The sequence below is a fragment of the Pocillopora damicornis genome, chromosome 6 (assembly GCF_964200805.1).
Source record: "Pocillopora damicornis chromosome 6, jaPocDami1.2, whole genome shotgun sequence".
Lineage (NCBI taxonomy): Eukaryota > Metazoa > Cnidaria > Anthozoa > Scleractinia > Pocilloporidae > Pocillopora > Pocillopora damicornis.
In genome coordinates this window covers 22,915,076-22,940,049 of record NC_142675.1, presented here as the reverse complement: position 1 = coordinate 22,940,049, position 24,974 = coordinate 22,915,076, and the positions used below count along the sequence as shown (strand labels likewise).

Genomic DNA, 24,974 nt, shown 5'->3' with positions numbered 1-24,974 from the left:
CTAAGGCTTATTTCACTACTGACTTGAATATTAGTAATTTAAATGACCTTAGGTTCAGTGTACCACAACATACATATTCATACTACACTATGATTATTGGGGCTAATCAAAGTAAATGTTTATAAGAAGTTACTTTTTCCTTTCAACACAAAAGAATGAGGCAGGATGAAAATTGAACTTTTAGCATGAAAAACACAATGCAAAAAATTCTAAAACTTTTCCAAAAATCAAACTCTACATACCAGTAATGTAAAATTTCAACTAATAATTGCTACATAAAATACAAAGATTAAAAACCATACTGTACTTATCAAGTAGCTCAAGCAGTAACATTTGCTCAACAAGTATAAAGGTATATAATAAATGATTTGCAAAACATGATCAGGAAAGAAGTCAGTAACCCTTGAGCTTTTGAAGAGAGAAGTCAGTAAACCTTGAGCTTTTGAACATTGTCTCTGTCGATATCTTGAAGGTTTGCACTGTCTACCTTAACAAAGTTCTCCTTCAGAAAGGTCTTGGCCAGTGCCATTGTCATGCTGTCTTTGGAAGCAAAATTGCAGGAAAGTCTGAATTTCTTTGCAGCAGAAACCAACTGTTGCTTTGCTACATCACTATATCTGATTGCAGAGAACACAACTGTGATGATCACCTTGGCACCTTGCAGTGACAAATCTGAAAGTAATGAAACATGGATTATCACCGGTCCCATCGAACTCTTTTTGATTGAAATTAATCAAATTTGAACTTAGCCTTATAAATATTAGATATACAGTGTACAGGTGGTACATACCCTCTTCAGTTTCAGAGAGAGAATCACAAGTACTATTATTTGAAGAACTTAGTATGTCTGTGTCGCCTCCATCATCACCATGAACTGCAAGGTCACTGTCAGCTTCAGATGAACTGCCACTCACTTTAAGTTTTTTTAGGGTACGTTTATCTGGCTGTAAAGAAACACATAAATACCATCTTAAACACCTGGATTATTGTTTTACAAGACACTCTGCTTATATTTCCAATAGAAATCCAACAAACTAAAACGTTAGATGGCTCTATTCTAGTTTATTCCTTATTACTGAGTTCATGAAGATGGAGCTACAAACCTGTGTGTAGTCATGTCCTTTGCGAATTTTACGCCTTCTTTCATTCAAAACATCTAATACATACTGTTTGATGCCCTCCTTGTTAAACCCTGCTGGTTCAAAACTGCAGGTCTCTTCCAGTATAGACACCAAATTTTCAAGTTCTTGTGTAGCAGTAGGATCACTCCTAAAGATTGGAAGATCATTTCCAGGCCACTTCTCCAATGCTGCACTGGTAACAGCTTGGTAAAATTTCCGTACAGCCCCATCCTACATTATGCATTCAGTTCTTGAACAGAGAAAACAATGACAAAAACAATACATTTCCATTGGGAAAACAGATTTGTTTTACTATGGTATGGGGCTGTGCGGAAACTTTACCAACAGCTTTTCTTCTGAAAATAAATCAGCAAAAATGGTACATAACAAACAAGTACAAAGAAAGTGCCAATCTAAGTGTATCCTGATGTGTCTATACAATAAGTTGCAGGAAAAAATAAATGCAGTTTTGAAAGTAAAAACTGAACTCTTAGTTCTTATCAGTAGTGTGCTTTTTGTGGTTTATCAGCAGCTATGCCTTTCACATTCACTTTGTCTTCAATGATTTCCACTCAGGTTAAAATTTAAATTCTGTTGGAGCATTACCTATTTCTTGTGGCTCGTATGTTAATTAATAAAGCATGTTAATTTTACTAGTTTTGTCTGAAGTCATAATACGAGTCTAGAAGCTTACTACGCATGCGTCTTACAAATGGCGGCAAGGTTGGAGAAACTTGATGTGGAATTCAAGATGCAAAAAGTATGCCGGAGAAATCTTACGAACAGGCGAGAAATATATTACAATATATGGTTTACTTACTTTGCTTTATAAATTCTTTGATTTAATTCTGTCAACGTTTTGATTTCTGTAATTGTGGGCTTTTTACGATGCCTGCTCAACACCGGTACCAGAGGTAAAGTTAACCCTGATATCATTTCTTTCAGGTGCATCTGATCACCGACTGTAGTCAATCCGCATGCAGCATACTGCGTTGTGTTCCCTTCTCTCGCCAAAAGTTTGAGTGCATTGCCGTCAATTTTCTGTTCTGTATTGAAGGAAGAAAAACCGCAGAAACCGTTAATCATTGTTACAAAACGTAAAGGCAAAATGAGAACGAAAGAAATGAAGTGTCGTTCCAAATTTACACTCAGACATAGTAGCACGCAGTTAATTGGTGAAATCTAAGTCCGGATTACATGTATACCAAATGAATCTCAGCAAACTTTCCTCAATTTTGGCACATTTAAAGATGATTTTAATCGCATCAAAAAGGAGCAACAAAACGTTTCCAAAGTCGGACTAAAGAACACTGGCAGTTCACGATCGAACGAATTTACAATTTTAATATGGATTTGCTACATATGTACAACTTACCTTCGAACTTTTTAGCTACATCGTCGTTAAACTTCTCCCGAACTCGTTTGGAGACCTCATCCACCGTCCACTCTGTTAATTGCCTTGAAGCTTCCTCCATGTTATTAGGTTACGGCGATATTCTAGTGTAAAAGCATCCGTAGGCGGCGGGAGAGTGAAAAGGCGCGAAGAGCAATACAATGGAAATAAGTAGAGCGCCCGAAAGGCATTGATGGTTACTGTGTCTAAATCTGGACTAACTCGTGACTTGCCCCAGTCCTTAATCTCTTGAAGTAGGAAGGTCAAAGCATGCCTTTACCAGTTTAGTAAGTATGGAATAGTGATGAAGTGTTTCATTACTTAGTTTTTGGATATTCTTATTGCTTTGTACCATGAAAAGAAGCTGGAGTCGAAGGGAAATCGTTAGATGTCAGTGCAGCGACCTTTCCTACGCTCACGTTCATTGCCCGTGTATTTACTGTAATGGGAAACCTGTTTCGTCTTCGGTGGAGTACAGACATTGGCACTGGCAAAATTCCTTAGAACTGGCCGAACCCGTTCTTAATCTAGATCGGTAAGCGTTTTTTTTTTAGTTTTTCCTCGGTAAAAGATCAACAAGTGGCTGCAGAGGCCTTTACTTGAGCTTCACTCTATGATGTGGGTGTTTCTAAACAGAGCAACGCAGTAACACAGAACAGAGTAACAAGAAAACGATTAACAGCACTATGTTCTTGTTAGTAAGTAAATCCGTGACCTCTCGGAAGCTTTCTGATCAATCCCACACGGAGAAACCGAAATCACCTTGGGATTTACTTTAGTTCTGTCAATCGATCATCACCTTAAACAAGCGAATTTTCGCCTTAAATCTTCTTAATTTAGTTTATACCAAGCATTGCTGAACTAAAAAAAGTTCAAGTTTAGGCGCAAACCCAACACTATTATGAATCGTTCCAATTGTAAACGATCTGCATGTGTATGACATGTAATTATTTCATTTGCATTGTTCATGAAAATCAATTCTAGGATGAAGAATAATTTTTGTATTTAATTGATTTAATTTGTAGTTCATCAGCTGAAGCTGACTTTGATAATGAAGATAATGGTAATAGTACTAGTGTTCACCAGGATTGGTTGCGGGACTCCAGCGGTGGAGATTGTGAATCATTATCACCAGACCAACAACCAGAACTAGAGGAAAATTCAGGAGAGCTAAGACTTAAGAAAGAAATTGTATGTGCCATATGCAGAGCACTTATGTTGGTAAACCAAATGCAAGGAACATTAAATGACTTTGAAGAAGTATTGGTTTTTGCTAAAGACTTGTTTTGTCACAGTAACCAAAGTCTCACAGCTTACTGGCCAAAAAATTGGAGAGAAACTGAAAAACTTCTTAAGGAATGTGGTTATAAGGAACCTAAAGAGTTCACAATCTGCCTTGATCAAAGTCATCCTTGTCATTGGGATGTTATAGATTCTCCCAGTGCTACTTGTAGACATCGTGGAAAGAGTGGAAACATAAAATACTACTACCTTGGGCTTTCTCAGAAGATGAAAACATGGTTCTCAGACCCTAGTATGTGTGAAAAGATGCTGGCCCATTGGGTTAATAGAGAAGCATGGATCAGTGGAATTGGTCCAAACTTTGAGTTGTGCGAAGTGTGGGATGGTAGTCGTTTCAATGAACTGTCTTGGTTCTGGAACCCAGACAAAGAATGGGTTTTGCCATACGGATGTCACTGTTGTGGTAATGTCATTACAGTTGAGCAAATTGAAGCATTCCCTGAAAGAGATGGTGTTTACACAATACATTGTGAAGAGTGTGGGGAAAGAACAGACCATCAACCAAAATCTGCTCGGGGTGAGCCTCGCAATATTGCACTTATAGGTCACTGGGATGGTTGGCAGCCATTTGGATCACCAGGTCAGCATAGTTGTGGAGCACTAGAAGTTACCATTGCAAATATGTACAAAAAAGATAGGAATGCAACTGATGAGGTGTATGTTGTTGGCTTTGTGCCGAGTCACATGTTGCCAAAGAAGCGACCTAATGCCCTAGATCCATTCCTTGAGCCTCTCATTTCAGAGATTGAGAACATATTTATTGATGGCTATGAAGTGGAGTATGTGGGTGACTTTCCTCACCTGCCAGCTGGCAACATTGTGGTCCGTGTTTTGCTTCTGCTTTGGACCGGAGATTATCCTGCTCAATGTGAAGTTGGCAAGTTCATTAAAGGTGGAATCCTAGCTTGCAGAAGAGATAAAGTTAAAGGAACCATTAATCCAATGGGTGGAACCCTTTACTATTATGGACAAAACCGTCTCCATGCTAGATTCCCATGGGAAGAACGGAAACTTGCAGCTGAACTTGCAAAAATGAGAGGTAGCTGATGAAGATCGCCCCACTGTTCGTGAAAGGTTAAGTAGAGAGTCAGGTTACACAGGACTTAGCATACTGCATCGACTCCACAAACTGTATGGATTTGATGTTATAAAGGACACAGTATTTGATGTCATGCACAATCTTCCTTTAAACGTTGTGGGGAATAGACATGATCGCTGAGGAAAAACTTGATGCTAGAGTGGCAGATGAAAGGCTAGCAAAGTTCCCATAGACTGCAGAGCTGAAAGATGGGAGGATTCCCCATGGATTATCATCACGTCTTGGCTACTGGAAAACTGAAGAGCTCCAGAAGTTTTCCTACCCTGCCTCAGAAGTGCTTTTGGCTGGCTTGCTAGAACCATTGGACTACCATTTGTGGCAGCTCACAGTGAGAATGACAGAACTTATCTTCAACCATCGTAATATGTGGTCTCATGATGACCTACAATTGTTCGAGCACTTGGCAAAGCGTTTTATTATTCTTACTGAGGAGCAACGAGGACTGACTGCCTGTAAGATTACTGTCCACAATCTCCAGCATATTTCAGAAGATGCTTATCGATTTTCTCATCCTGACAACTATTGGTGTTATCCCTATGAAGGAGCTGTAAGGCGATATGTGGGCATCTCAAGCAATTTCAAGAACATAGAATGTTCATTTGCCAAACGTGAATCCTTCAGAGAATTACTTAAAGTTGTGAGAGCTACTTTCCTACCTCAAGAAGAGCCCAGTTTCAAAGTGGATTTTCAAAAGATGTGTGCAAAATCTTTGAAAGCTGCTAAACACATTAAGAAACTGATTGCCACTAACCCAGAGTCTGCAAGTAGCTTTAAGGAGGGGGTTTTGGTTGGAGGAATGCTGTCCAGTGAAGTGCATTTATCTCAAGAGGATATTGACTTGATTATGTCTGATTCTTCCTTGCCTTCTGTTTTTCCAGACACAGCCTTTTCTTTCAAAAACTTGTGGAAACCAGATCAAACACCCCAAGGCATGCTTTACAGAAAAGGAGAACACGTGGTTTTGCTGGATAATGCCAATGAGCAGCATGTTTGCCAAGTAGAATACTTCTTGTGTCTTGAAGTTGATGGAAAGTTCTCAAAAACTGTTAAAGTCTTGAAGTACTCTATGGAACTGGATGAGGAGGGTAACCCTTTATCTGACCCTTACAGTGGAGGCTTGATAACTGATATTACCGCTGGTGTCCAAGTTTTGATCGCTCCAGTTACAGCAATTTTGAGGAAGGCTATACTGTACAATTACAATGATCCTCTACATCCTGGTAGGAGAACAGTGCTAGATTTTCAAAGAGAAATCATGCCAATTACATGGGGTGACATCCAAGTGCCATTCCATCCACAAATAGATGATATGATTTTCATCAAAGGAGACAACCCTCACCCCTGGCTGGCCAAGGTGTTGACTATTCAAGAGAGGGCAAAGACAGCCAAAGTTGTTTACTATGTGGAGGATGTGAAAAGACCTGGTGGAACCCTGTATGTGCAATGCCAGGAAAGGAGACAGGCCCAAGATATTGTCTCATGGGACTCTATTTTGTGTCATGCAAATGGTGAATGGAGAGGAGATACCTGGATAATGTAATAATCACACATGAAGCTAAAAATCCAGACTTAGTTAAGAATAAGAAACTTCATTTTAATTTGAAAAGACTAACTCCAGATCCATATAATTTCTGTGTTCTTTTCCATTTTGGAGAAAACTATTACATTCTGACACTCACATCTCCTAAGTTCACATGGAATGTTTTACCTTAAAAATGATATGATGTAGTCATATCTTTTACTGTACTTCTGTTCTTTCAGTGAAAAAATGTAACTGAAATATTTTTGTATCTTTAGAAACTTTGTCTTTCAATTCCTTGGAGACAGTGATTTTAGTTTCTCTTATTTCACAGCAATGGGGAGGGAGAACAATGATAATGGTGAACTATTTCATGGATGGACTATGTAGTATGTTATAGCAACTGAAAAGAGCATGAACAGGGATGTTTTTTTCCATCAAAACAATAGATTGTTTCTTTAATTTCACAACAAGGTTTTGTATGGACTTGTTTCCCCATCAATGGAAAATACATAAACCATCCATGGTCTTTAAGTAAAAAAACATGCTGGACTATTGTTATAAAATGCCACCAAAACAAATGTGACCAATCCATTCTTGTTCCAAAAAACATGAATGGGATTTGGCTGCACAACTTCTGTATTTTCACATTAATGGTAATTTGATAAACATGATGTTTTCTCACCAGAATACAAAGCTGTTTCTTAATTTTACAAGAGTGTATTTGTGATTTGTTTTCCCATTAATGGAAAATATACAAACATTTCAGAAGTTTTTAAACAAAAACCATCCTTGTTTTTAATTGTAATGTGCCACCACACATCTCTTGTGGGGAAATTGATTAACACTGTTGGTTTATTTGTAATAAACATTAATATGGTTAAATTAACATTTATGGTTTTCTATAAAAACCACTGATGGGTTTTATTCAAAATGTAAAAAGCTAAATACCCATGCATGTGTTTTAGGAATTTTTTCCTGTGCATCTCATTGATGCTTTTCATGTTATGAACGTGCCTACTAAACTATTTGATAAAGCCAGTGCAGCAATAAATAAGGCATTCATGTCCCAGCCATAGCATGACCCTTTTCTAACAAGAGTAACTAAGTGAAGTGATTCTCCTACAATTTAATAAATAAAGAAGCCTTGACTGTGCTCTGTTCTGTTATAAAGCACGCAGGAAGCGGCTATAGCACGAAAGAAGTGTAGGGAGAAACACGAGACGTAGTCGAGTGTTTCTTCCCACTTCTTGAGTGCTCTAGCCGCTTCCTAAGTGCTTTATAACAGAACAGAGCACAGTCAAGGCTTCTCTATTTGTTTTATAATAAAGAATCCGTTAAATTACCCAAGGATTACTTTCAATTTTCAAAACAAACTTTATTTCCAAAGCGAACAACAGTGTCGTCAGCATGCTCTATAATGAAGGGGTAAGTTTCTAAAGAAACTGTGGTGCTGCGTCGGTGGGAGAGTATAGAAGGTAATTTAGTGTTAACAACTGGGTTGAAAACGTAAATTAGCCACCGTAAAGAGTAAAAAAGCTGACGTTTCGAGCGTTAGCCCTTCGTCAGAGCGATTAGAGGAATTGTGGGTTGTGTATGGATATATATGTAGAAAGTGGAGCTACGCCATTGGTGGGAATATGATGACGAAAAAACAGGAATAAATTAGTTGAATGAAAAGCGCTCGTTGATTCCGTGGGGATTAAGGGTGCCGATTTGAAATATAAATTTTTGTTCTAGTGTTTTACGGCTTTCCGAACTACCTAGATGTAAGGAAAGGCCGCAAACTGCCATATGCTGTTTAGAATGATAAGGAAGATTAAAGTGTCTAGCGACTGGCTTGGATGCGTCCTTGTTCTAAACAGCATATGGCAGTTTGCGGCCTTTCCTTACATCTAGGCAGTTCGGAAAGCCGTAAAACACTAGAACAAAAATTTATATTTCAAATCGGCACCCTTAATCCCCACGGAATCAACGAGCGCTTTTCATTCAACTAATTTATTCCTGTTTTTTCGTCATCATATTCCCACCAATGGCGTAGCTCCACTTTCTACATATATACCATACACAACCCACAATTCCTCTAATCGCTCTGACGAAGGGCTAACGCTCGAAACGTCAGCTTTTTTACTCTTTACGGTGGCTAATTTACGTTTTCAACCCAGCATGCTCTATACTCTCATAAAGCACGCTACAATAAGCCAATCAGAATTCCTGTTAGAACGATTCAAATAATCTGATTGGCTGTACAAGACTAAAGCTGTCAAAAGTGTCAAACCATCAAAGTTAAAAAACGATCACATTCTACGATAGTTCACAAACTGAAATAGTTCGGCAAGTCGAATTTAACATTTTTGCCTGAAGTTTTTAAGTCTCTAATACAGAATCTTAAAGTGAAATGTTCAGTGAACTTCAGCCGAATTATGGCTCATAAAAACACGCGAATTTTTTCACATGACAAGGTAGAAAACAAACTGTTCAAGGCGAGTGTTTTTTGAATGACAGCCGAATTCACCGAAACATGAAGATCGCTCGGGATACGGCAAAACTCGGCTGCAGTGACTTTCCACTCAACGCATCGGAAAGGATATCAGAGCAAGCTCTTATTTTTTCACTCGCAAGGGTGGCCGATATAGTTTCTGAGACTTGCTTTACCGTGATGACCGGAGATCGCCATGATGAGCGAGCCGCGATGGACTTCAGCATAATCATATTCGCTCAGACACCGTCATGATTAGAATGAATTTTAACAGTTATGCCAGTTTGGTTATATTCTTCATCATTTCTGTTTGCTCTGTTTTGTTTTTGAACACTGAACTTTAAATACTATATGAGTGTTCGCTGTGTTTGATTTTTATTTCCGTACGTAAGCTTGCAATCTAACTGAGCGTGAATTAATCTTTAAAACTCGGAATGTTTATTTTGTTTTTCCTTTAAGGATTTTCGCATCTGCTCACGTTTTAATAACGTAAATTACGGCGCCTGATATGTTTACAAACCTTTATTTGGTTCTTCTGTTGCTACTTGCCGGCTCGCTTGTTCCGAAATTTCACTTTCAATTATCGGAAAAAAGCTAAAAAGAAGTCCCGGAAAAGGTCGAACATAGCACAATTTGGCAGATGGCGTGACAGCTTTAGCTCAGCTCTATGCTCTATAAATGAATGAAGGGGTAAGTTTCTAAAGAAACTGTGGTGCTGCGTCGGTGGGAGAGTATAGAAGGTAATTTAGTGTTAACAACTGGGTTGAAAACGTAAATTAGCCACCGTAAAGAGTAAAAAAGCTAGCTTTAGCTTTTTTACTCTTTACGGTGGCTAATTTACGTTTTCAACCCAGTTGTTAACACTAAATTACCTTCTATGCTCTATACTCTCATAGAGCACGCTCTTTCAACCAACGACAGCGCGCGTTATATCCGAACTTTATTATAAAAAGGTATTATATAATAGTAATTGAACTGAGTGGAGTGCAATTTGGGCTAAAATCATACGCGTGATTTCAAAATCGAATGAGCGCGCAGCGCGACTTCGATTTGAAATCACAAGTATGATTTCAGACCAAAATTACACGACACGAGGTTCAATTACCACTTTATTACATCCATTTTGAAATTGCCCAAATACAGGACTTGGTCAGTTCGAACATTTTATTGATGCAGTACTGAGCCAGTCTGAAAATTCATCCATCTCTTGGGGGAAAAAGTAAGAGTTTTGGAAACAAAAGTTGCAAAATTTGCCACATGATACTCTTTGTCTTTCATTTTTCTGCAATTTGATCAGTTACTTTAAACAAGCCTTGAAATCTGATCGGTCATTTCGTTTTTAGTGTGGCCTCCTCGTTGCCTGGGAAAAAGATGTGATTTAAATAAAAAAAAGGTGCAATTCGTGAATAAATCACATCAATTACAGCCAATCAGATTACAGGGACCACCAATGTTTCCAAAATGGATGTAATAAAGAGCATAATACAAGTAGCAACATTGCAGGCAGCCACAATAGTCATAAACAGCCTGAAAACCAGCTAGCAATACATGCCTCTAGGTATTCAGATTTTTACAAATCCCATGACAGGGGAAATATGATAACTAGAAATCTGGAACAACTAATTATACCACAACCAAGTGTTCCACATAGGACAACTCAAGAAGGAGGACATACCACGGAAAGGTCTGCTTCTTTTCTTTTATTGCAAATTCATGCTGAAACCACTTTTCAACTGTGGGTAACCTGACCACAAAATATCTTGAGGTTTTCTTCTTACCTGCCCTTACCTAATACAATCACACAATCAATCTTGACAACAAACACCATCAGTAGCTCAACAACAGTTTTCTAACTCAAGTGTGCCACCAAATCCATTTCAATACATGTTCCATCTTCAACTACACAATCAGTCGCATTCTGGGAACTGCCAGCCTTCCTATCTCAGTCAACAATAGAGGGTAGTCAAGGCAGCAATGCTTGTACAGTTATTTCTTTGTTGTCAGCAAAGACATACTTAACAAACAAATCCTTACTTCAACTGAATAATGCCATTGGTTGAAATAGAGTGCTCTATAAGAGTGTAAAGCATAGAGCTGAGCTAAAGCTGTCATGCCATCTGCCAAATTGTACTATGTCTGACCTTTTCCAGGACTTATCTCTAGCTTTTTCTGATAATTGGAAGTGAAATTTCAGAACAAGCAAGCCAGCAAGTAGCAACAGGAGAACCAAACCAAGGTTTGTAAACATACTAGGTGCTGTAATTTACATTATTAAAACGTGAGCATAGATGAAAATCCTCAAAGAGAGAACAAAATGGACAGTCTGAGTTTTGGAGGTTTTCGTACTCAGCTAGATTGCACGCCTATGTACAGTAATAAAAATTAAACACAGCTAACACTCATATAGTATATAAGTTTTGTGTTAAAAAAAAAGGAAAAAAAAACCAGAACAAAACGGGAATGATGAAAAAAATAACCTAACTCGCCTGACTATTAAAATTAATTGTGTGAATTCATTGTGTAAAATTCATTGTGGGGAGAAATACTCAACTACAACTCGCGTTTCTCCCTACACTTCTTTCATGCTCTAGCCGCTTACTGCTTGCTTTACAACAGAACAGAGCACAGTCAAGGCTTCTCTATTTGTTAATTAGCCCTTTAACTCCCACATCAATTTGTAATTCTCCTTACTGTCAACCATACTATTCTTATAATGTTGGTTCAGAGAATTAAGTGTTGGATCAATTAATTATCCCCAAAATTGATATATTTTTCTTTTCTCATCTTTTATCTGGTTGATATTGTAAGAAGAAATTCTGTCCTGGTCCCTCATGGGAGTTAAAAGGGTTAGTGCTGTTTTTTCGTTTCGAAGAAACAAGTGTCAAAGTGACTTTTAAGACTTTATTAGGTCCTCACTATCATAGAAAAATTGTGTGGGTGGATTTTCTGATGAAAATTGAATCCTAAATGGGTTATGATAGAACCGAAGTGTTTGTCGAGTAGGATGTAGAAAGAGATGAATATGTAGCAGATAGTTACAAAATCGAATGCTCATTGAGCATGTCACACAAGCAGGAGTTACTATATCACAGGCTATGAGCGGGGAAAGAAGAAAAGATCAAAATAAGAGTGGTCAGCAGGGAAACAACTTTAATACTTCATATAGAGACATATCAGTTGTAGCTGCAGAAAACAATAGTCTTGGAAAGCTGAAATGTTAACAGTATACTTCGCTAAATAAAATGTTAAGCAATTCTTCAAAAGTGTTGATTGTACATACATCTTTTACTGTTGTATTAAACAATGGAGGTATTGGAAGAGGCATCGGTGGCATTTGGAAAAGCACCAAGAAGAATTATATCTACATTTTGTAACTTGCAAAAAATAATCGTGTTGTAAAGCCAAAATGTTACCAAGTTATACTTCACTACTTAAAAAGTTAAGCAATTTTCCAAATGCTTTGACTGGAAAAATATTTTTACTGCTATATGAACCAATAGAGGCGTTGGGAAAGGCATCGGTGACACTGGGAAAGGCATCAAGAAGAATGATATTTACGATTTGTAACTTGTTGTATTAAGGGAAAAAAGTATCTTGACTTGTTTAAGGTGTTTATCACAGTTGGTTTGCTTTTCACTTGAATTTTGCAAACTCGACTTTCGATTCCAGAAAAATGAAAAGCTAATCCATACTAAAAAAATTTTGTTCTAGATTTTTATATTTTTAGAGTCATTAATAAGTTTGTATCGACAGCCTTTAGATGAGAAATTTAAAATTTCCATCAGCTGTAGTTCTTTTAGTGTTTATTATATATAATCAACCCCCCCCCCCCTTTTCACGTGAAAAAAAAGGCATGTAGGAAACCGCAGAGCTTCGAGAAACAGCCAAGTTAAGGCTAATGTGTTTACCATGCTTAAATGTTTATAATCAGGGCCACTCGTTTAGGAGACCTTTTTTCAAAAGAATCAGATGTTAAAATAATTCTGTTTTCCGTTCGAAGTGTTTTTTTTTTCCTATTCAATTTAACAAATGAACATGGGATGAAAACTTAACTTTCGAACCGAACGGCAGGTGAAATGTTGTGTTGGTGTCTCTGTCCCCACGTCTCAAATTGCACAGAAAAAGTGGCCACAGCTGTCGCGCCAAATTTTTAGAAAAATCTTTAAAACTTAAACTGGTGAGCAGCACTCTGCGAACAGTAGTTGTAAAATTTCTTTTCTTTTTCGTCTAACTGTCGTAGACTTCTTCGGAGAGTTTTACAAGTTAACACCTGTGTTTCGAGAAGAACATTGCTCGCGTGACATTTGCGTTACGTTTAAAAGTTTATTGAGTTTAATATTCCACCTTTTCTTTTCACTTATTGATCACCTTGATTGACACTGAAATATGAGTAAGTTGATGGTGTTTAGTTAGTTTTTTACACGTGTCGTGTCGGAGGCATGAATCAGGATAGCTTTCCCGTTTTTGATGATTATACAGTTTAGTTTAACTCTGGAATCCCGTCACGAAGCAAGTCAGTTGTTATAAGTCGTTTTTGGTTTCCTTAGGCTTTGTTACATTCAATTATTCGCGTTGATTTCTGTTAGTGTAATTTCTGTAAGACCGCATGTAATTAGCGATTAAATCTGTTCGTGTTTTGAAGATTATGTGATGTGCTTAGGTCTCTTATTTTTGGTTAGGTTCTGTTGTTTAGAAATCTTATTTATTTATTGTTTCAGATCGAATAAAATTCTATTTATACGATTCGGGATTCTTTAGAGCCACGCAAGTAATTTGGTTTTCATCCGACGGATCACTTCAATTCGATTTCACTGCTTACCGGAGTCCGAAGGGTGAAAACTAATGATGGCAGAATCAGAAGCGGCATTGGACGAGGCTAAAAGAACGAGGAGGACGGCGAAGGCAGCGTTTACCCGCCGTGGGAATACCTTGCGCAAAAAGCTAAAAGAGAGCAGGCCCAGAGACGAAATTATGGAAGCCTTTCACGGCATGAAAACAGCGTTCGAGAACTTGGTGGTAAAGCACGAGGAATACACACAGTTGATTCAGGACGATGAAGCATTCGAAGCGGAGGAGAAATGGTTGGAGGAGTGCGAGAACTTCTATCTTCAGATGGAAATCGGGGCAAAGGATTACTCGAAAGCGAAATCGGTATCGAAAGGCGAAAAATCTGGATTGGACAGCGGAAAGTCGGCATCGGACAACGGAACACCCATCGTGGAAAGTGGAAAACCAGGATTGGAGAGCGGAACTTCGGAGCTGGAAAGCGGAGCGAAGGACTCAGAGAGCGTAATTGAGATGGAAATCACGAAACAAGTGAGAAATTCAGCAGGACAAGGCAAAGGAAGTGTTAAGGCCACAGCTGCGAACGGAACAGAAACTGAGTCAGGAAATAGACATACGATAGCTGGAGAAAATCCTGGAGGAAACGGTAACAACGGCACCATACATGAAAGCAGCGTAAATACTTCTTGTGGTTTTAAGATGGAGAAGCCGAAAATGCCTCGCTTCGCAGGGGACGTTGTTACGGGAAAATTCATTGATATTCCCGCGTGTGTTATTCGAAACATATTTATTCGTAAACTTTCACAATTAACCATTTCAAGTCCTTTCATTTTGATAAATCAAAAAATGGATAAAAACCACTGTAGCTTTTGAATAGATTTTTATCGATTACTCACTTTTACTATGCACCTGCTTGTCGGCACTTTTGTCATTATTACATGGTTTTTTTTAGGTAAATATAAGTGTTAATAGTCTTTCTGGAAACATTGGTTTTCATGGTAGATAGCAGCTGAGTTTAAACGCGTAAATCTAATTTCTTTTCATGCGATGGTTTCCAAACCAATCTTGTATAAATAAGCAGAAACTTTTAATTGCTTTTTCGTTTTTTATTTCCTGAGCTGCGCTGCTGCAATTAAGATAGGTATTGTTTTCTATACCAGAGCTGTAACATCGCACCTAGGTTTCCTACTTTAATGGCCTAGAGTTTATTGCATCCGTCTTTTTAATTTTGAGATTCTTTCCGTCGTAGAAACAGATGGAATATTTAAGTAGTTTTTGTTTAGCTTCAAAGATACTTTTTTCCGCTCCTTTGTGTCCTTATTCAAATATTGCGATTTGTGTAACAATAGCAGTTCACACCAGTTACTTCTTAAGCAAGTACCTTGTACAGCTTTGATGATTGCAAACTAGAGTATGCTAGAGGTCATGTCGCTTGTTGGCCTGACCTAGAATAAAAGTACTGTGGAACCAAAGATTGTCTTATCCTTGACGTCCGTATAAGCTCGCTCGAAGCAGGTCTCCGTGTACCAGGAAATCGTGACGAGTTTCCGTTCTCGCTGCCAAGTCGTCTCTACAGAGTTAGTTCCCCCAGTTGTTATTGTGCCGTCCGCGAAGAGTCAGTTCCCCAGTTTGGGGCGAAAACTTTATCGTCACAACGTCAGGGACTATGCGATCTTCCGGTCAGACTTCAAACACGCTGTGGATAGCAGATACAGCAAGAGAGACGGAATTTCTTTGCTCCGTACTAGCTTACAAGGGCGACCGCTAGACTTGATTAAAGGTATCGGTACGGATTACGACGCCGCATGGAGCTATCTGGACTCAGTGTACGGCGACCCTAGATTCGTAGCAGACACCATAACCCAGGACATCACTAAGTTCAGACCTCTTCGCGATGGAGAAGATGCTAGGTTTTGTGATTTGGTGCACCTTGTGCAAAGAAGTTTTACCACACTGAAAGAGGTTGGACGTCCGCATGACATGGACAACAACCACATGTTGGCCCTTATCGAGCAGAGAATGTGTACTGACGACCGCAAAGTATGGGCGCGACACTTAGAGAACAGCGGAAAGGAGGCGACCCTGGCGCAGCTTATTGTGTGGATGAACACTGAGATGAAGTCCAGGATGAGAGCGACGGCAGCATTGAGAAGCACAGGCCCACCAACAAGGCATCCTGTTGGCCATTTTGGATCCGATATTAACGCTCCAAAGTCAGGTCTCCCACACAAGTGTTGGATCTGCAAAAATTCAAGTCACTGGACTGATCAGTGCCAGAAGTTTGCCTCGCTAAATCTAGAAGATAGGATAAAGGCTGTGAAGGAGAACCACGCATGCTTCAGTTGCTTAAAACGTGCCGGAAGAGATCACAGGTCCAGCAATTGTTCCAGAAGACGCCAGTGTCCTGAAAAAAGCAATGGAATCCAGTGCCCTTATTACCATCACCCTCTCTTGCACAGAGCAATTCAGTCGACTATCGCAACTGTTACGTCGGTGATTAACAACCAGAAAGCATTGTTGCCTATCGTGCAAGTGGACATAGTTGGACAAGGCCATCTCCTGCAGAGAGCGAACGTCTTAATGGATTCGGGAGCTCAAATAAGTTTGATCAGGTCGAGTGTGGCGGAAGCCCTCAAGTTAAAAGGGAAGCACGTTGTGATCACAATCACAAAGGTGGGCGGCCAAGAAGAGGAGCTCAGCACGAAGAGTTACCAGGTGCGAATCAGATCACTGGAAGACCGCAGTGCGCACGTCATACAGGCAATTGGAATACCTTGTATTAGTGAGGACATCACAGATGTCAAGGTTACCGACATTGCAAGACAACTTGGTCTCGAAAAAGGTCAGTTTCGTCGAGGAAATGGACATATAGACTTGCTCATTGGAATAGATCAAGCAAAGCTGCACAAGGGGGAAACGAGAGAGGCAGGAAATGTGGTAGCTCGCTATTCACCTCTCGGTTGGGTGGTATTTGGAGCAGTTCCTGGCAAACAGTCAGAGGCAAGTCATGTTTACCACATCAAGCTCGAAACGCCTATGGACATGACAGAATTTTGGACCACGGAAAGTATGGGTGTTTCTGTAAAGCCTTGCAATTGTGAAGCTGGAAAGCTCAGTCAGATTGAAAGGGAAGAAGCCAAGATTATAGAAGAATCCTGCGAGAAGATAGGCAATCAATGGCTTATCCCTTATCCCTGGAAAAAGGATCCACGTCAGTTACCCAACAACAAGTCTCAAGCAAAGAAGAAATTAGAGGCGACCGAACGACGGCTGTTGAAGAATCCAGATCACGCCGCTGCCTATGATCTTCAAATGGTTGAAATGAATCACTTGCAGTTTTCAAGACGATTAACAGAGAAAGAGGCAAGAGAATACCCTGGTCCTGTTCACTTCATCTCACACCACGAGGTTTTAAGGCCGGAAAGCAAGAGCACGCCAGTTCGGATCGTGTTCAACTCGTCGGCAGCATTCCAAGGGCACAAGTTGAACGAATATTGGATGAAAGGACCTGACCTGTTGAATGACTTATTTGGTGTTGTTCTCAGGTTCCGAGAAAATCAGGTGGCTTTTATTGGAGACATATCCAAAATGTACCATAGAATCCGCATTCCAGAAATGGACCAGCACGTGCACAGGTTCTTATGGAGGAACTTACAGACACACTGTGAGCCGGACGTTTATGTCAAAACAGTCTTGACATTCGGAGATAAACCAGCCCCCGCAATGGCGCAGATAGCCCTTCGAAAAACAGAAGCGAAAGAAGCCTTCCCAGCAGCAGCACAAGTAATTCAGGATAACACCTACATGGACGACATCTGCGACTCAGTATCAACCACAGAAGAGGCACGTGACCTGACTAGAGATATAGACAGCGTACTGGAGACAGGAGGTTTCAGAGTAAAAGGCTGGGTGTCAAACAGAGCGGAAACACTCTCAGGAGCCCCCAAAGAAGAAGAACAGAAAGCAGCAACGTTCCTGCTAGGAGGAAGTGTAGAAAAAGTGTTGGGCGTGGTTTGGGACAGCAGTACAGATACATTTTCGTTTGCAGTAAAATCGGATCTCCTTGATTGTCAAGAGCCAATACAGCTTTCAAAGAGGAAATTGCTGAGCCAAATAGCCCGCATCTATGACCCCATTGGATTTGCAAGTGCATTCATGATAAGAGCCAAGATCGCTCTTCAGGCGCTTTGGAGAAGGGGAATCAGCTGGGATGAAGAGTTACCGCCCGAACTGTCTGAGAGGTGGAAAGGACTGTTTCAAGAGATGGTACAATTGAATGGGGTGCGGTTTGATAGATGTCTCACGCCGGCAAACGCAATTGGACAGCCCGTCCTTTGTGTTTTCTCTGATGCTTCCTTAGAAGATGCATTTGGAGCTTGTGCATATGCAAGATGGCAATTGAGTACTGGAGGTTTCAATGCACAGTTCATCGCGGCCAAGTCAAGAGTAGCACCTTTGAAGAAACTGACAATCCCCCGTTTAGAGCTTCAAGGTGCAGTGTTAGCCTCCCGACTGGGCAAGACCATTCTTAAAGAATCTCGGCTGAAGTTTGATAAATCAGTGTTCTTCCTGGATAGCAAGATTGTGTTGGCATGGATCTGCAGCGAAACAAGGCGATTCAAACCATTTGTTTCAGTTAGAATTGGAGAGATCCAAGATAATTCAGATCCTGCTCAGTGGAGACACGTCCCAGGAGAGCAAAACGTAGCGGATGACGTATCACGTGGAATTCCAGTGGAAAGCTTGGCTGGCAGGTGGCAGTATGGACCAGACTTTCTGCGTCTCCCCGAGAGCGAGTGGCCACAGTTGCTGATGAAGTTGAAGTTGAGAAGGAGCACCGTAAAGTTCACATAGTTGGTGAGCAGATCAATACTCAGTCTCCCATTGATTGCAACAAGTTTTCAAACTGGAGGCGGCTCATCAGAGTTACCGCTTACGCGTTGAGATTTATCAGGAGATTGCGAGCACGTGGGCGCAAAGAATCGGCAGAGGAAGAAAAAGCACTGGAGCCTAAAGATGGTCCTCTCTCGCCCGAAGAGTTAAATTGTGCAGAGACGCACTGGTTAAAGGAGAGTCAGAAAACCCTGAAAGACCGCCTCAGCAAAGGAGAATTTAGAAACCTCAGCCCTTACGTAGACCAAGAAGGCGTATTGAGAGTAGGTGGCCGAGCAGACAAAGCTTTAGTTTCATATGAGACCAGACATCCTGTGTTACTTCCCCGAGATCATCGGATATCGCGCCTCATTGTCCAGCATGCTCATCAGTTTGTACACTCCGGAGTGGCAGCGACAGTGGCAAAAACAAGAACAAAGTACTGGATTGTTCGAGCTCACGACCTGGCGAAATCAGTCAAGTTCCGTTGTGTGGTTTGCCGTGAAATTGGAGCAAAAGTAGAATCGCAAGTCATGGCTGACTTACCTAAAAGTCGTCTGGCACCGTTTACTCCACCGTTTCACCACACGTCATGTGATTACTTTGGCCCTTACCGAGTCAGGATCAGCCGCAACAAGATTGCCAAGCACTATGCTGTGATTTTTACATGCTTAAACACAAGAGCAGTTCATCTTGAACTAGCAGCGGATTGCACGACGATGGAGTTTATGCAAGTTCTCAGAAGATTTTATGCCTTAAGAGGGGTTCCCGCGTTTATGATAAGCGACAATGGCTCCCAGTTAGTTGGTGCAGAACGAGAGCTGTGGGAAATGATTGAGGGACTGGATACCGAATAGTTACAAGAATTCTCCGCGGAAAGAGGAATGAAGTGGCAGTTCACGACTCCGGCAGCTCCACATCAGAATGGTTGTGCGGAATCCTTGGTAGAGAGTTGCAAGATCGGCTTAAAAAAGGCAGTTGGCGAGCAAATACTCACCTCACTAGAGCTGCAGACCTGTCTCGTTGAAGTTGCAAATTTAGTCAACCAACGTCCAATGGGCCGAATCCCCAGTGATCCCGACGATGGTTCATATCTTTGCCCTAATGATATGTTACTTGGAAGAGCATCGTCTACTGTTCCACAAAGACCATTCAGACACACAAAGAATCCTAGGCACAGAGTCGAATTTGTCCAGAAAATAGTCGACTCGTTTTGGACCCGCTGGACAAGAGATGTCTTCCCGTCGCTACTACCCAGAAAACAGTGGCATGCAGAAAAACGCAATGTTCGAGTTGATGACTTTGTGATCGTGCAAACTTCAAGTGCAATTCGTGGAACATGGAATGTTGGCCGAGTAGTCAGTGTCTACCCCGGAGAGGATGGAAAGGTCAGGAACGTAAAGGTTAGAACCCGCACTGGCGAGTATGAAAGGCCCATCACCAAGATTGCAGTTATATACCCAGCAGAGGGATACGACGACAAGGACAAGTAAAGATGAGAGCTAACGCTCTCATCGAGGCGGAGAGTGTTTCGAGAAGAACATTGCTCGCGTGACATTTGCGTTACGTTTAAAAGTTTATTGAGTTTAATATTCCACCTTTTCTTTTCACTTATTGATCACCTTGATTGACACTGAAATATGAGTAAGTTGATGGTTTTTAGTTAGTGTTTTACACGTGTCGTGTCGGAGGTATGAATCAGAATAGCTTTCCCGTTTTTGATGATTATACAGTTTAGTTTAACTCTGGAATCCCGTCACGAAGCAAGTCAGTTGTTATAAGTCGTTTTTGGTTTCCTTAGGCTTTGTTACATTCAATTATTCGCGTTGATTTCTGTTAGTGTAATTTCTGTAAGACCGCATGTAATTAGCGATTAAATCTGTTCGTGTTTTGAAGATAATGTGATGTGCTTATTGGTTAGGTTCTGTTGTTTAGAAATCTTATTTATTTATTGTTTCAGATCGAATAAAATTCTATTTATACGATTCGGGATTCTTTAGAGCTACGCAAGTAATTTGGTTTTCATCCGACAGATCAACCTGTATTTATAAGCCATAGTTAGCGGCTATACGGGGGCCAATCGTCATAAACGCTTGGCCGGACCTACGAATGGGAATAGGAGAAGTTGCGAAAATTTTGAAAATTTTTTGGGGCAAGATGGGACAAGTACTTGCTAAGCTATTGTTTCTAAGCTCCGCTTGAACAGTTAATGAGCTAAAGCGATATTCCCTGAGGAGGAAAGCCCGTGTAATCTATGACCAATCAAAGCTCTCCAAATTACGCTTCAGTGCTAATATAACTTTCGCTACTGTAAGTAGGTGTCGTGAGAACAATTGGCGTTCTGCACGATGTAAGCAAATCGACCGAGCGACAAGTTTGTAATAACTGGCAACAGATTCAAAACTAATTTCGATTGTAAAACAGCTTTTACTATCAAAACAGGCTACATTGAAAAGCTTTTCAAGTTTAAAGCTTGCACAAATACCGATGATGAAGTGGATAAATTTAAATTAGCTTTAGTTGAACTATAACTAAAAGAATTCTACTTACCCTTCAGACCTTTTTCCTGAGAACAAACTCTACCAAAGTTTCCGGTCGGATCACATCGATATCAGTCCAAAAAAGTGTAAAACCGATGTTCTGTTTACTCTTCGACGAAATTCATCCACGCTGGAATGACAAGGATGCAACACGTCTGCGCATGTGTAGCGTGAGTCTCTTGATCTTCTTGTTAACGTGCTTTTTGATCGTTTGATCGACTTAAGGTTGGAGCTATTGAACAGTGTATTCATGGAAGTAGGTTTTCCTTTCAAACTGGAATTTAAGGACGCTATTTGAAAATGACTTCTGTAAACTGAAATCTTCGACATGTGAAACAAGTTATGTTGGGAAATGTTGTTTATCACAAATTCCGGAATATTTCAGCGCATTTAGCACTCGGTAAGTAAGCACATTGTAAGCTTAATTTTTTTATTTACCTCAACTGTTTCTGTTTTGGAAAATACGCTAGCATTCAAATTGAGATAAGGTAATTAATACCATGCGTTATTGATAAATGTAAATCTCTAAGAAAAATGGAACTTTTTATCAAGGCGAAGCGGAAGCACACCTAACCTACATGGTCATACATGAACAAATTGGAAACGATGCAAAATATCGCTTTACCCCATGCATAGCTTCAGCACAAGTTACAAATTGTGTAGCAAATCGATTTCAGTGGAATTTGACATTCGTTACAGTCCCAAGGGTGTATTGGAAATTACTGAATTCCTTTTAGCACGAGAGAAGCTCATATGCATGAATGCTGCCACCCAGCAAAAGCCACACGAGCTCCACTGTTCTTCGTGGATGTGGCTATCTAAAAGAAAAATTCCTCGGGAAGTTGGAATAAATACAACGGTGTGGAACCCACAATTTAAACAGAAGCCGTTCTTCCCTGCAGTAGAGCTCGTTTCCAGAAGAAACATGACAAAGCGGAAGGAATTGCTTCCGGAATAATGCTGACAGGAAATTCAGGACCCACAGTGGTATGGCCGATGATATTGTTCATTGTTGTAGAGACTTGCAGAGCTTGTACGACACCAAAGGTTTGTGGAGAGTTTTGTACGATTGAATCATAGATCCTGTTGTCTAGCAAGATTCCTTGAACAATTATCTGGTACACCCATGTCTGACTCAGTGGACTGGTTATTACAGGAATATCAACATTGACTGAATAAAACAATTTGCCAAACGAAAAGGCAATAAGTGTGCATGCATTGCTTCCTGTTCTACGAAGAATTGTTGACTGTGAAATAATGCATGGAAAGAACCAGAAAGTGACATTGCCATTTTGATATGGTTGGATATTGATGGGCGTTAGAATGTTAGGAGAGCAGTGATGGCCAGGTGAATTTGTATCTGGAGGTGAAGGGTGGTTGTAGACTGTAGACTGAATGATTGGGTTTGGATGGAAGAGGGATTCTTGGATAGCTATATAAGATATTGTCAACCTTCAGAATCCATTCTGTTGATGAATAAAATGATTCAGCATCAGTTACATTCATACTCCTAACTGGTGTAGCATTGCTATCTTCTTCAAACAGATCTTCATCATTTTTAAAGGGTTCCATGTCCTTGGACTTTAAAAGTCCTCTGTTGTAGGTTTCTGCTAATTTTTTCACTTTTTTTTTCAGTAGCTCCAGACAGATTGGGCAGCAAGGATTTGATTAAAAAAGGCATGTTTCATGGAAACAATGAAAGCAGGCCAATCTAACAACAGTGGTCATCTGTTCTTGTGCAGGTTGATGAGTCACAGTAAATGTTCAGATCAGGTTGCAAGCCAGGTTCTACATCATCTTAGCTGTAACTTAGTATCAACTATGTAACTGTAACTTGGTATCAACTATGGTATCAAAAGTTGGCAGATAACACTGCAGCTTCCCTCTATGTGGTCAACTTGAATTCAAAGAGCATTTCTGGTCATGGTACTGCATGTATTGTAGGATTAATGTCAGCAAGACAGAATGCCATGTGTACAATGTTTGTGTGCACTAGTTTTGATGGTGTATGGAGGGAGTGAATGTTGTGGAAGTCATCCACCATTATAATTATAAAACATTTCAGCTGTTAAGAAAGATGACTAATGTTAAAACCATGAGTTGACAACAGGAACATGAAAATTCTGAGGGAAACTAAACTTTAGCTTTAGAAGATATTTTTCCCAAGCCCTTTCTTCTAGGACAAATTCCATTAAATATGTAGAGTATTGTGGTTACCTTTAAACTTGTACTAAGAACATGTTGCTTTACAAATGACAAACTCACCTCATTTGCCCTCTGTAACTGTTTTGATATGAATGCTGCATGTTGGTTACAAAGGTCTACTTTCCATTGTTGTATAGATCTGTGTGTTGTACTGTAACCCAAAAGCTGACCAGCTGATAATCCCTGTAGGGACATGCCTCCGCTAGATGCACAAAGTTCACCTTCCTTCTGAAGGGCAGAAGTTTTCTGTGACCTGTCACAAAATTAACATTCATTCTTCAAATTTTAATCATGCAAAATGGCTTAGTTTCATGCTCATTTTCATGTCCATTTAAAGCGAATTACCTAAAATAGGCAAGGATGTGAAGTAGAGAAACCACTCTGTTCTTGCAACTCTTCTTTTATTGGACAAGCTCTTTTTCCCTGTTATACAGCTCAGTAGGTCTCAAAATAGTCTGGGGTTGTACTTATCTGAAAACTGTTTCATGGTTCCAGGATTGTAAGTTTTGAGGTCAGGGTTGGCAACTTCATGTCTGTACAGGGCCTTTTGAAATACATCCAACTTCTTATCAATAGTTTCTTCTAAGTAAGGATTATTTTGTTTTTCAAATTGTCCGTAATGAAAGTATAAAGAAATTGTGAAATAAATTTTACAAAACTTTAAGTTAATTAAAGCAGAAGCTACCCTTCATTGTTAGAAACCTTTCATCTCCATGAGCTGATGCCTCACTACATTCAGCTGTGTTTCCAGGATGGTGCACTTTTTGGCTTTCTGTTTGTACAACTTAAATAATTTTTCTCTCCCTTTTTGTTTCAAAATGTTCTCCATATCACCCTTCTTCATAGGGAAAAATTACAATTTGGTAATGAGAACATAGTTAGGTGTGAATGATATGATGCACCTTCCTTTACTTTGTTATTGCCATACCACAGTCTTTGGCATTTCTGTAAATATTTTATCTTACAGGCATTGCACCACTTGCTCCCTGGGTGGTATCTCATTTTCTTTCTTCCTTGTATGTCCAAAAGTCCAAAAAGGCTTACAGTAATAGCAGTTGATTTATTGGAATGTTGGTCCTTCTGTATGAAAACAAGTGACAGCAGGTCACTAGCAGAATACCTTTGTTGGACTTGCTTCCTGCAATATCCTTTGTTTTACCTATAACCAATTATTTCAGATTTTTTTTTTTTCATTTCCTAATGATATAGTTGAAGAAATTACTCACTTATGATTGCTCTGAAAAGAGTGTAGTTCTCATTTGTAATGCATGCAGATTTGCAACAGGAGGGCAAACTATACATGTTGCATGTTCAAAGCATGTTCAAAGCATGCTCAAGCATTCACCAGAAGTTTTATAATGGCACTGATGTTCTTGTGAATGCCAAGCTTTCAGATGATTTTGATTAAACAGTTAACTTTTTCTGATTATTGTAAACCAAGTTTTCTTAATTTCTTTGGAATGGTTTGAAAAAAAAATACTGGACAAGTTTTGAATGATGTGGTCTTTTGCAATCTTTCCAGCCAATCTGTTAAAGCATGTTCTGTCAAAATTTTACTTGTGTTGATTTTCTTGTGTATTTTTGATGAGTAATCTCAAATAATTTGGCATAAAGTAGCTCCATATGATAAATACAGGTTGGTGCTATTTTGTTAATCTG

General features: G+C 39.8%; 4 protein-coding genes and 1 pseudogene across 4 annotated transcripts; 3 read left to right on the top strand and 2 right to left on the bottom strand.

The window, feature by feature from the left end:
• Positions 1 to 321: 321 nt before the first annotated feature.
• On the bottom strand, positions 322 to 2,724 carry LOC149044510 (uncharacterized). The gene is made up of 6 exons (XM_089210872.1): positions 2,497 to 2,724; positions 1,942 to 2,167; positions 1,468 to 1,477; positions 1,104 to 1,349; positions 791 to 944; positions 322 to 672 (listed from the first exon to the last, which is right to left on the bottom strand). Exons 1-6 carry the CDS (start codon positions 2,594 to 2,596, stop codon positions 425 to 427), a joined length of 984 nt encoding a protein of 327 aa, XP_089066998.1. The 5' UTR covers positions 2,597 to 2,724; the 3' UTR covers positions 322 to 424.
• On the top strand, positions 2,716 to 4,863 carry LOC149044509 (uncharacterized). The gene is made up of 2 exons (XM_089210871.1): positions 2,716 to 3,049; positions 3,540 to 4,863. The coding sequence occupies exons 1-2, from the start codon at positions 2,868 to 2,870 to the stop codon at positions 4,861 to 4,863; spliced, it is 1,506 nt and encodes a 501-aa protein (XP_089066997.1). The 5' UTR covers positions 2,716 to 2,867.
• An 8,419-nt stretch (positions 4,864 to 13,282) lies between these two features.
• On the top strand, positions 13,283 to 18,571 carry LOC149044508 (uncharacterized). The gene is made up of 4 exons (XM_089208580.1): positions 13,283 to 13,422; positions 13,632 to 14,436; positions 15,119 to 15,120; positions 15,360 to 18,571. Exons 2-4 carry the CDS (start codon positions 13,756 to 13,758, stop codon positions 18,550 to 18,552), a joined length of 3,876 nt encoding a protein of 1,291 aa, XP_089064706.1. The 5' UTR covers positions 13,283 to 13,422; positions 13,632 to 13,755; the 3' UTR covers positions 18,553 to 18,571.
• Positions 18,572 to 21,205: 2,634 nt separating this feature from the next.
• LOC149044506 (uncharacterized) lies at positions 21,206 to 24,803 on the top strand. The gene is made up of 4 exons (XM_089210870.1): positions 21,206 to 21,280; positions 21,371 to 21,510; positions 22,016 to 22,157; positions 22,749 to 24,803. The coding sequence occupies exons 1-4, from the start codon at positions 21,206 to 21,208 to the stop codon at positions 22,776 to 22,778; spliced, it is 387 nt and encodes a 128-aa protein (XP_089066996.1). The 3' UTR covers positions 22,779 to 24,803.
• LOC149044507 (uncharacterized) lies at positions 23,032 to 24,129 on the bottom strand (annotated as a pseudogene).
• Positions 24,804 to 24,974: the final 171 nt, after the last annotated feature.

Bases quoted from the DNA above. Each gene is read 5' to 3' on its own strand.
- LOC149044510 (XM_089210872.1), bottom strand. From the start codon at position 2,596: ATGGAGGAAGCTTCAAGGCAATTAACAGAGTGGACGGTGGATGAGGTC. The intron at 2,168-2,496 runs GTAAGTTGTACA...CCTTCAATACAG, and splicing joins TGTAGCTAAAAAGTTCGAAG to AACAGAAAATTGACGGCAAT. The intron at 945-1,103 runs GTTTGTAGCTCC...GTTTCTTTACAG, and splicing joins AAGGACATGACTACACACAG to CCAGATAAACGTACCCTAAA.
- LOC149044509 (XM_089210871.1), top strand. From the start codon at position 2,868: ATGAAAAGAAGCTGGAGTCGAAGGGAAATCGTTAGATGTCAGTGCAGC. The intron at 3,050-3,539 runs GTAAGCGTTTTT...TTTAATTTGTAG, and splicing joins CCCGTTCTTAATCTAGATCG to TTCATCAGCTGAAGCTGACT.
- LOC149044508 (XM_089208580.1), top strand. From the start codon at position 13,756: ATGATGGCAGAATCAGAAGCGGCATTGGACGAGGCTAAAAGAACGAGG.
- LOC149044506 (XM_089210870.1), top strand. From the start codon at position 21,206: ATGTTCTGTTTACTCTTCGACGAAATTCATCCACGCTGGAATGACAAG. The intron at 21,281-21,370 runs GTGAGTCTCTTG...TCATGGAAGTAG, and splicing joins CACGTCTGCGCATGTGTAGC to GTTTTCCTTTCAAACTGGAA. The intron at 21,511-22,015 runs GTAAGTAAGCAC...TCCCTGCAGTAG, and splicing joins TTCAGCGCATTTAGCACTCG to AGCTCGTTTCCAGAAGAAAC.